The sequence below is a fragment of the Heliangelus exortis genome, chromosome Z (genome assembly GCF_036169615.1).
Source record: "Heliangelus exortis chromosome Z, bHelExo1.hap1, whole genome shotgun sequence".
Taxonomy (NCBI): Eukaryota; Metazoa; Chordata; class Aves; order Apodiformes; family Trochilidae; genus Heliangelus; species Heliangelus exortis.
This window is the reverse complement of record NC_092454.1, coordinates 33,301,250-33,312,380: the sequence shown is the minus strand read 5'-3', so window position 1 is coordinate 33,312,380 and position 11,131 is coordinate 33,301,250. Positions and strand designations below refer to the sequence as shown.

At 48.8% G+C, this 11,131-nt stretch overlaps 1 protein-coding gene across 1 annotated transcript; it reads right to left on the bottom strand.

The window, feature by feature from the left end:
- Positions 1-275: 275 nt before the first annotated feature.
- Positions 276-5,181, bottom strand: GAS1 (growth arrest specific 1). Its single transcript, XM_071730206.1, has one exon. It carries the CDS (start codon positions 2,967-2,969, stop codon positions 2,001-2,003), a length of 969 nt encoding a protein of 322 aa, XP_071586307.1. The 5' UTR covers positions 2,970-5,181; the 3' UTR covers positions 276-2,000.
- Positions 5,182-11,131: the final 5,950 nt, after the last annotated feature.

The following is an 11,131-nucleotide window of genomic DNA, read 5'->3' as shown; positions in this document are numbered from 1 at the left end:
TGTTGCAGCCCCCTTGATGCGCAAGCCACTGCTTGTGCAGAGCTTTGTTGAAAATGCTCGCCACCTCTGTGTGATGTATTTGTCACCATCTACTTGTTCGCACGCCTAAGAGCATTTCTAAGAGTGTCAGCGAGAGCAACATGCCCCCACTTCACGAAGAAAGCGGAGCACACTAGTAATTCCACATACATACAGCAGCAGTGTCCCTGAATTGCTTTACTCTCTTCTGGCACTAGCAAGTTACCATGCCAACGCATTATAAAATCAACCACTCCTTTAAAGTAGTACTTTCAAAGCTGTATTTACTTCTTGCATGTAATTATTCATTAAAGTAAGAATAGCAGTAATTTACATCTATGTAAAGTATTACAGGCAGACAGAGATTTTTTTGTTTGTTGATTGTTTTTGGTTTGTTATTCTGTGGTTCACTCCCTCCCCTCCTCCAACCTCGGGTGCCGAGAGTTCAAGTGTCCCTGGAAAACAATTTCACTACATCCATTATTTAAAGCTCTTTACTAATTTCCAAGTTTAGAAAATACAAAAATCCATACATATTTAAGACACAGGCCTTATTTATGCCTCAAATAAAAAAACAATGTTTAAGGCAGCTCAGAAATGCATTTATACAATTCTACAACGTTCATAGTCTCTCCAAATAAGAAAGTTAACTTCCAATCTATAAAATACACTGTACATTTGATGTTATAGAAAATACTTCACTGAATCATTGTTGCTGGTATCCCTTTACACATAAAATGAAATCTGTACCTTTCCAGAAAAGAATAGCAAATGCAATTATCTGGCAAACACGATGTGGATTTAAACTTTTATTATTTTTTTAAATAAATTATCCCCAAAGCATACAATTTATAAAATTCTATATACAAAGAAGAACGACTGGTAACAAATCCCAGTTTTAAATACATTTTTAAAAAATAAGATTTACCAGAGGTCAGCACCCTGATATCATGAGAGGCAATATAACTTTTCAGGATATTTGTACATACATGTTATCGAGTTTAAAAGTGTCTTTAAAGATGGCAGTGCAGAGCTCTTTTAAAAGTTGCATTGTTCAGTATAGCCAACAAGTCTGAAAAAAAATATTTTTGTTTTGTTTGTTTTTATGTCGCTAAGTTAAAGAGAAGGCTGTTGGCACGCTTTTGTTATACGGAAGATGTGTGCGCAAGAGGGAGTGCTGTAAACCACAGAATTTATTCAGTCTGCTATTTCCTTGGACTTAATTAACGGCAGATGCATTGTAAACCCCTTTCGGGCACCACTGCATCACGAAGAGCAAGACCTGCCGACCGATAATCGTTGCTGACTAACCAGGACGGCAAGAGCTTTGGCAGCAAGTTTGGATAGCTCACCTCTTTCTAACCTTCATGTCAAAACGCTTTATTTAAAAAATATCCCCTACCAGCACGCCATTACTGCTGGTTTCTCCCGGGAGGCGGCCGGCGGGCAAGGGGGAGCCCGCCGCAGCCCCAACAGTCGCTGGTATCCCGCCCGCTCGCTGCTGACACGAAGGCAGGGAGGCAGCAATTGCATAGTGCACACTCGAGACCCACACCCGGAAAATAAGCGGACGGCAGCCGCCCCGCTCCGTCCCGGCGGCGGTTCCGCCAGCCGAGGGCTGCCGGAGAGGACAGGTCAGGCCGGGCCCGGCCGGGCAGTGCGGGCAGCAGCGGAGGCAAAGGGAGGATCGCCGCCTTCGGGGAGGCCCGGGAGAGGCGGTGAGGGGTGGCTGGGGATGGGGATTGGGAGGGGGGGGGGGGGGGAGTGCGTCCGGGCTAACGGTCGGAGGAGGAACAAGCGGAGCGGCAAAAACCGCGGGACGCCAAAAAGGGCCCGGCGGCCGGGCCCTTGCCGCCGCGGGAGGGCCGCCGCCAAGAGGCCAGCAGCGGCCCGGGGCCAAGGCCTGGGCTGGCGAGGAAAGGGGAGAAAAGGAGAAAGGGGGGGGGGGGGGGGAGTGTAAAGGGGGGAAAGAAACGCTAGAGCTACGGCAGCAGCGACAGCAAGATGGAGGCCAGGAGAACCCAGGCCGGTGCGGCGGGCCGGCGGGCGCTATCCTTTTGCACGGGGAAGCCGGGCTCGGAGCCCGCATTGTCCTCCGCGTCGTCCCTCCCCTTCTGGCTCGGCTCCTCATCGTAATCCTCGTCGTAGTATTCCTCCAGGCCGCCGTCCGAGCCGCCGCTGCTGCCGGCGCCGTTGCCGCCCATGTCGGCTCCGAAGCAAAGGCGGGCCATGTTCTCCTTGACCGATTCGCAGATGGGTCGCTCTAGCCCGTCGCAGACGCAGTCGTTGAGCAGCACGGCCTTGGGCACGGCCAGCATGTCCTCAATAACGGTGCGGCACTCCGGCGTGCAGCGCAGCCCGTTGAACAGCTTCCCGCAGTAGGTCATGTAGCGGCTGAGCGCCAGGCTGCAGCGGCTGTCCCAGTCGCAGCGCCGGCGGGCCTCCGTGCAGCCCATGACGCCGGGGCCGGGGCCAGAGCCGCCGGGCCCGCCAGCAGCCGGGCTGTTGGTGCGGGGCAGGCAAGGCTCGATGGCGCGCTTGGTGGCGCGGCAGTTCTCGTCCTGCGCGCAGTCGCAGTCCTCCAGCGCCGGGCCGCGCCGGGTGTGGTTGAGCTGGATGAGGGCCGCGATGCAGTGGCTGGGGCATCGCCGCCTGGAGGAGACGGAGGAGCCTGCAGCGGCCGCCGGCCCGTCCCCGCCGCCTGCCGCCGGCGGCTGCTGCAGGAGCACCGGGGCGCACGCCTCGGCGTACTGGTTGTAAGCGTAGCTGCAGTCGGACTCCCCCTGGCATGCCAGCACCGCCTGCCAGCAGATCAGCCGCCGGCCCTGCACCAGCGACCCCCGCGACGGCCACACGGCGCCCAGCGCCGCCGCCAGCCATAGCCAGGCGGCCGGCCGCGGCCACCGGCCGCCGCCGCCGCCTTCGTGCCGAGCGGGCGAGCGGGCCACCATCGCGGGCGGCGGCGGCAGCTGCTGCCGCGGGCGAGCGGAGGAGAGGCGCCGGTAGCTGACGATGAAGAGGAGAAGAAGGAGCTGCCGTCCGTGGAAAAGTTTGCAAAACTCCCGCCGGCCCTGTGCATGAGGTCTCCTCGCATCAATCCATCTCTGCCGGCTCCGGATCCCTCCAGCCCTCGGGAGCCGAAACCGGCAGGGCCGCGGAACGAAGCAGGCGCCCGGGGCTGTCCCGTGCCCACACCCGCTGTTCCCGGCCTGGCGAGGCGGCGGCGGCGCCCGGAGAACTGGGGTGAATCAGTGCAAACGGGGGCTCGGAGGAGAGCGGCTCCGGAGTGCGCTCGGGAACTTGCAGGCTGCGCCGGGAGAGCTCATGGTGCCGTCCTGCTCCTCATGCAGTTCCGTTTCTTTTTTTTTTTTTCTTTTTTTTTTAGACAAAATAAATGCCCAGCTGCTGCTGCCTCCTCGGGAGCTTTTAACTCTCCGTTCGCAGCATCTCTGCACATGCCAGCCGCTCCGATCCTATTCACAGTCCTGGCTCCGCGTACTCCCTCTCGGTACGGGTTGCACTTTCGGGTGGCGGGGGAAAGAAATGTGTCTCCCCGCTAGCAAGAAGATAGCACAAGGGAAGGAGAAGAGGCAGGCTTCAGGGTCTCTTTCTCGCGGGGCGACTGATGCTGCTTGTTGTCAACAAGCCCTGCAAGCTGCTCTGTGGATCCGTCTGTGGATCTTTTTTTCTTTGCAAGGCTTTAAATACAAAAGTGTTCTCCGAGCAGCAGCAACGTGCTCTGATTAGGCCTCATTATGCATGCATGGAAAAGCAAACAAACAAAAAAAATTAGCAACGCTTCTTCTTTTAGACATCCCCCCAGCCTGCGCACTCTCGCTCTCTTTCTCCTTTTCTCCACTTTTTTCTCCCTTCGCTCGGCCCCTTTCCCCTGACTCGCCACTTGCCATTGGTCCACCCTGTTGTTGAAACTTTTTTTTTCCCTCCTCTCTTTACGATCTGCTGGAGGGGGGGAAGAAAGGAGGGGGGCTGGAGGGCAGTTCACATTCAAAGCTTGAAAGGAAAGGCTTAAGGAGAGTGACAGCCCCCCGAGGAGCCCCTCCTCCCGTTAAGGCGGCGCGGCGGCGGCGCGGATGGGCGCTATGGGGCGCCGGCGGGGTCGCCGGCAGCACCGTGTCGCCGCCGATGTAGAAGAGCGGGCGGCGTAGGTTCGTGTGCCTGTTGCTTGTGCAGCGGTGAGAGCTCGTCCTGCTCCGTACGTCAAGGAAAAAAAAAAGGCCCACAGCCTTACTCGTGTATGTACCCAAAATTGCCACCGATACAAGTGAGACCAGAACTGCTTCCCGAAAATTAGGGAGGATCATGCTCAAAATGGGATCGACTTTGTTCTTACTGAAGTCTAAAATGGTTTTAGTGTCTTAGTACACTCAGGAGAGCAAAGCTAACTCTTGGTGGTGTACTGCGACCATGTGAGTACTGCTTCGCTATGCCTTCAGCATTGCAACTTTCCACTTTCTGTACCCCCCGCTGATTTTAAACTCATTCAGCTCAGCTTCTCGCCTGGGGTTTTTTTTGATAACCGGTTTAAGACACCGACCTTCGAGGATAGTAGATCTCAGTATAATTCTTTAATACTTCATTAAGATCTGCCAACCAGTAAAAAGTTGTTTAAAATCTGTTAGCTAAGAGGGTGAAATGTGTTTTCATTGAAATCAAAGTACCTTGCTGACGTCCTGTCGTCCCTTTAATACTCTCCCTTCGCTTTTTTTTTTTTTTTTTCTTATAAGGAAGCAGTCGCAAAAATATAAATAGTAAGGCATAACGAAAGGAGAGTAATAAAATAAGCAGTTGTCCATCTACCCCCTTTGCCTTTCATTTCGGTGCTACCTTAATTCCAGAGCAACGTCGTCTCCAACCACAAGGGGCATCGGTATCTACTGCCTGTCAAAACTGGCGCTTTTTTTCACCCTGAGACTATCAACTCCATCTGTCACAAAAATTAGGGCTAAATACGTTTTCCAGAAAGTCGGGGATCTTAGGATCCCGGTGTGGACAATGCGGTGTGGACGGATGTCTGTCTGAAAGTGCGTGAAAGGTGGAACGGTGGCGTGGTGTGGCTGGGAGTCAGTGTGATTGATGTGTTCAGAAGCATTCTCAAGGTTTTGTTCCATTGTTATCAGTTTTACATGCTCCTTCCGTACTGTTTTACTTTTTGTGGTGCAAAAATTTGAATTTTCAAATCCCTGAAAACTGCATTCAGTAACCCTGCCCTCACCAAGTTTGGAGCTTTTTCTTTTAATTATTATTTGGTAGGGTTATTTAAAATGTCAGATGCCATTTGGGCAGAGCGTGGTAAATGCTTTCATGCATTACTTCACTACCCTATTCACTGATGACAACATTGCTGGTAGAAGTCAGCTAATGTGGGTGGATAAATTGGAGGTGCTGTACATAACTGGTGCTGTACAAAGTGCTGTGGCTCTGCCTGCTGGCTGGGGAAACTGGCCCACGTTGGTGCAGCTGGAGAGAAGGGGGCCTGGGTACCGATCGCGGTGTCGCAGCGATAGAAATTCTGAGGGATGGGATTGCAGTGGGACAGAATCGTGCCTTGCTGTGAGACAGGAGCCTCCTGAGCACCCCCAGCAGGGGAGAGCCAAAACGGATGGCTATCTGTCCCCGTGGGACTACCTTCTGCGGAAAGCCGGGGGATGAGCTCTCCCCAATTCCAGCTCCTGCCTTGACCTGCAAAATCCTTTCAGTTTGGCTGCCCTTCATTCCCGGGGTAGAAAGCAAGCTGTTAACTTTGCGAGGAGCGGCAGCGGCTGAACTTCGGGACTTCCAGGAGGGGGAGTAGAGGAGCCTTCACTGTCCGCCTTGCATCCCCGCGTGGCTGGGAAGAGGCTGCCACGATCCTGCCTTAGCAACAGGAGGGTCAGTGCGTGGTCCCCTGGTGCTGTCAGGCTTCCCTGGCTGGGGACAGCGTTTGTTGTACCTGCTGGTCTGAAAGGCAGGGCATGGCATGAAGTATGGCATCACTTGTAGTCAGAGCTTTTCACATACACTTTTAAGTTAAAGAAATACAGGTTTCATACATAATAATGGAAATGTTGACTTTGAAGTTTGTAATTTGGAATTATCTTTGGTATCATTAATGACAAAAATCATAACAGAAAGCAGCTGGGCTCTTCACTCTCTACACCTTTTAGCTATGGTATGGCTAAAATATAAGGTCATCTTCATCTAGGATGATGTATCCCATATCAATAAATTAACTTGTTAAAATGGTTTGAAACATGCTAGTATGTCTTTATTTAACGAGTATTTGTATTCTGTCCATATTTGTAATTGCCATTTTGGATAAGGTGTTAGGGAATCATGATGCTCTCTGGGAGCAAGGAAATCTTTTCCCGTGTGGAACTAAACCTAGGGAAGTAACTGTGGCCTCTCTTCTTTGGTGCAGATTTTTTAACAACATAAATGTTATTATCAAGTTCAGCTTTACAGTTTTCATAGCAGCTTTAAAAGTAGTGAGGAAGGCAACTCCTGCTCCTTTTCACCAAGCTCCATATAGGAAAATATATCCCACGACAGGACAATAATATAAGGTCTCCCAGCATTCTGAATTCCCACATTTGCTACATTTTCAGTTTGCCACACTTTCTTGTCTTAACAGTTAATTTTGTTCTTTACACCGGTTTTCCAAATTGTTATAGAGTAGCAGTCTTATGTCACTACGGGTCATTTTAGTAGACAGGAAGGCCAACACATGTCTGATACGGATTTATTGGAAAGAGGAGTAGAATCTTTTTGTTTTAATCCTGATGTCTTTTCCCCCTTTTTGTTCCCAGGATCTCCTTTTTAACTCAGGTTATCTTGCGGGAGCGGCAAAGAAAATGCATGCAACCAATATGGTTGATAAACGAACTTCTGGTTTATTACGCAGCAACTTTCGCTTATATAGTGCTTCCGTGACCACACCCCAGCCACCAACATAACTTTTTATTGGACACCCGGTGTGTTTACCTGTAGCACAGCGAATCCCTGGTGCAGGTAGCACCGGAGTATGGGCCGATCTAATTGGCCTCCCAAACATGGGGTTGGGCATAGCAAAGGGGTCGTACCTCTATCTCTTCGAGAATATTCAGGAATATTCTCCAACATTCTCCAAACCTCTCTAACATTCCCCAACATTATCTTTAATTCTTTCCCTGGCCTATTCTATATGGCCAGTGTTTAGAAAATAAGAAAATCAGACACAAAAGCAGTTGACCTTAAAATTTAGCTTTTCACATTCAGATGTAATTAAAAATACATGGCCTATATTTGTGGTTAATTCCTCTCAAATGGTTTCTAAGCACATTTCTTTTATTGGATTAGATTGCTTTTTCTACATTTCAAGAGCTTTAAAACTACTACTAAAATGTCTTTCAGGAGTCCTGTGAATTAATTAGCTGATAAAATACAAGTTTGTGAATTCAGTAATTAATCTATGCTTAGTGGAGATACACAGTTTCACATACATAGGACAAAGCCCTTTTTCTTCTTGTAGAAGAGATTAAGTTATGTATTAATAGAGGATTTCCCCTCTCAGTGAGAAGTAGTGTCTCACCAAGCTGTTCTCAGAACCTTGGTATAACTGTGCATGGGGGTCATGGGAGGCAGTAATAGTCCTACTCATACACCAACATTCATTCTGTAGAAATGGCCCAGTCACAGTCACTGTCACTCACAGCAGCCTCTGTGGACGACTGAATATGAACATGTGCATACTGCTAAAATCTTGTATTTGATGTACCTGCAGAGACCCATAAATAATTAGTTCTGCACTCTATAGTTACAAAAGAAAAACCTTGTGACTTATCAGATTCCCAGCACAAACTTGTGAGGGACTGGGGTGGGGGTGGGGTAAATTGATATAATGCTTTCCTAAGTAGCATCTGTTTCAACAGAGAAGAGCAAGCAAAGGTATCTAAATTAGGTCCTTGCTCCACATATGGAATAGTTTATCTTTTTATTGACAGAGCAAGGCTATTTGAGAGGTTAGTGTCCTAAGTCAGCCACCTGAACTAGGTGTGAATACTTTCCCAAATAGTCATTTTTTTCACTAAAATGTGCAATGCTTTCCAGTGTGAGTATTCCTCCTCTCACTTAGAAACAAAAGTAATGAACAGACATGATAGTAATTGCACTGATCAGCAGTCACCCCATTGAGTTGAAGCCCATAGCTTCATGGACATCAGCACTTCATGCTGATGGATCAGTTAAACATTGTGATGTTGGCTATACATTTTTATGGTTATCGTTGCTAGCACAGGGTCTTGTGAATACTATACCTGGCCCTCAGACCAATTATTCTTAATTGAATAATCAGAGTCATCAGAAGGGGATGGGATCCCTAGAGATCATCTGGTCCAACTCTCCCACTAAAGCAGAATCATCTAGAGCACACTACACAGGACTGCATCCAGGTGGATTTTGAATGTCTGGAAAGAAGAGAACTCCACAACCTCCCTGGGCAGCCTGTGCCACTGCCTTGTCACCCTCACAATAAAGAAGCTTTTCCTTATGTTTAAATGGAACTTCCTGTGTTCCAGGTTGTGCCCACTGCCCCTCGTCCTGTCACTGGGAACTACTGAGAAGAGTTCAGCTCCATCTTTCTTGCATCCCCCCCTCAGATACTTGTAGGCATTGATAAGGTCTCCCCTCAGCTTTCTCCAGGCTAAAGAGTCCCAGCTCTCTCAGCCTTTCCTCACAAGAGATGATCCAGTCCCCCAGTCATCTTTGTTGCCTGCCACTGGACTCTCCAGTAGTTCCCTGTCTCTCTTGAACTGGGGAGTCCAGAACTGGATGAACTGCTCCAGCTGTGGCCTCACCAGGACAGCATAGAGGGGAGAATGACCTCCCTTAACCTACTGGCCACACTCTTCTTTATACAACCCAGGATTCCATTCACCCTCCTGGCAACAAGGACACACTGCTGGGTGGATAATCTACTATCTATCAGAACACCAAGATCGTTCTCCTATGACAATGTAGGATTGATCCCTTCTGGAACAGGTTGCACATGTCTTCCTGCACACCAGTCAGCCTGGGACTCCTGTTGACACCCTATCATAGCCTTTTTCCACACAATGCATGCTGCAGACTGCCAGTGTCACTTGCTTATAGTATGGTTCTTGAAACTGCGTTGCAAGCTATGGGATGTGATTTGGTCTGTGGAAGAACAAAACACTCCAATGTAGTACTGAAGGACTGTGTAGGGACTGCATAAGACCAACTGTGTTGACTCGAGTGTGCTACACATGGAGATGCTTCCTTACTGCCTTCCAGAAGGCAGCTTGGGAATGAACTAACGTATGTTGGATGCCACTGGAGTGACTCTAAGCAACTGTCTCATCTTATTACAGGAGGGGGACACACATATAAAGAGACTATGCAGTGGGCCTGTTTGGAAGAGTCTGAGACAGGGTATCATTGGTAATTTTGGTGTATTAGTGATTTGAGTCCTACAAATGCAGTACCGTAACATCTAGCTGCATACATAAAATTGTAGAATGGTTTGGGTTGGAAGGGACTGAGTTGGTCATTTAGTCCAAACCGCCGGCAATGAGCAGGGGCATATTCAATTAGATTTGTCCAAGCTGACCTTGAATGTTTTCAGGGATGGGGCATCTCTGTGCAGCCTATTCCAGTGACTCACCACCTTCATCATAAAACACATATCTAGTCTGAATCTACACTCTTCTAGTTTAAAACCACTACTCCTTGTTCTACTGCTGCAGACCCTACTAAAATGTCTGTCCCTTACTTTCTTTTAGGCCCCCTTTAAGTATTGAAAGGCCACACTAAGGTCTCGCTGGGGACTTCTCTTCTCCAGGCTAAACAACCACAACTCTCTCACCCTGTCCTCTTAGCAAAGGTGTATTGTGTCTGTGATCATTTCTGTGGTTCTCCCCCAGACCTGATCCAACTTTCCCGTTCTGAGGACTCCGGAGCTGGACACAGTGTTGGGGGGATGACGACAGGGTCTCACCAGAGCAGAATGAAGGTAGACAATCACCTCCCACAACATACTGGCCATGCTTCTTTTGATGCAGCCTCAGGACACAGTTAGCTTTCTGGGCTGTGAGCATACATTGCTGGCTTTTGTCCAGATATTGATCCACCAGTACCCTCAAGTCCTTCTTGGCAGGGCATCTCTCAATCCCTTCATCCCACAGTTTGTACTGGTATTGGGGATTATGTTGCCCAATGCAGGACGATTGCACTTGATGTTGTTGTACCTCATGAGGTTCACATGGGCCCATTTCTTGAGCTTGTCCAGGTCCCTCTGAATGGCAAACCTGTCCATCAGACATGTCAATCACACCACTCAGCTTGGTATCATCTGTAAACTTGTTGAGGGTGCACATAATCACACTGTCTGTGTTGTTGATTAAGATATTCAACAGTTCTGGTCCCAGTAGTGATCCATATGGGATGCTGCTAATCATGGATCTTGACCCACTGAGCATTGATAGCAACTCTTTGCATGTGATCATCCATCAAATTCCTTACACACTAAACCATCCATCAAATCAGTATCTTTCCAATACCTTTCCAATTTAAAGAGTATGTTTTTTTGAGGGACTGTGTCAAAGGCTTTACGGAAGTTCAGGCAGACTACATATATAGCTCTTCCCTTGTCCACTGATACTGTTACTCCATCATAGAAGGCCACTATATTTGTCAGGCAGTACTTGCCCTTGGTGATGCCATGCTGGCTGTGTGGAAACACTTCTCAGTCCTCCATATGCTTCTAGGAAGATCTGTTCCATCATCTTTCCAGGCACAGAGGTGAGGCTGACAGGTCAGTAGTTTCCAGTGTTCTCCTTTCTACCCTTTTAAAAATGAGTGCAATGTTTCAATTTTTCCAGTTACTGGGAGCTTTACCTGGCTGCTGTGACTTTTCAGATACCATGGGGAGTGGCCTGGCAAGTACATCAGCCAGTTCTCTCAGGACTCTGTGATGCATCTTGTAAAGTCCTATCGACTTAAGTATATTCAGGTTCCTCAGGTGGTCACAAGCCTCATCTTCTCCTACAGTTTGAGGGACTTTGCTCCTTCGGTCCCTGCCTTAAGGTCCATCCACTCAAGATGCTATATAAACTTGCCT

Coding starts and splice junctions, on each gene's coding strand:
- GAS1 (XM_071730206.1), bottom strand. CDS start 2,969: ATGGTGGCCCGCTCGCCCGCTCGGCACGAAGGCGGCGGCGGCGGCCGG.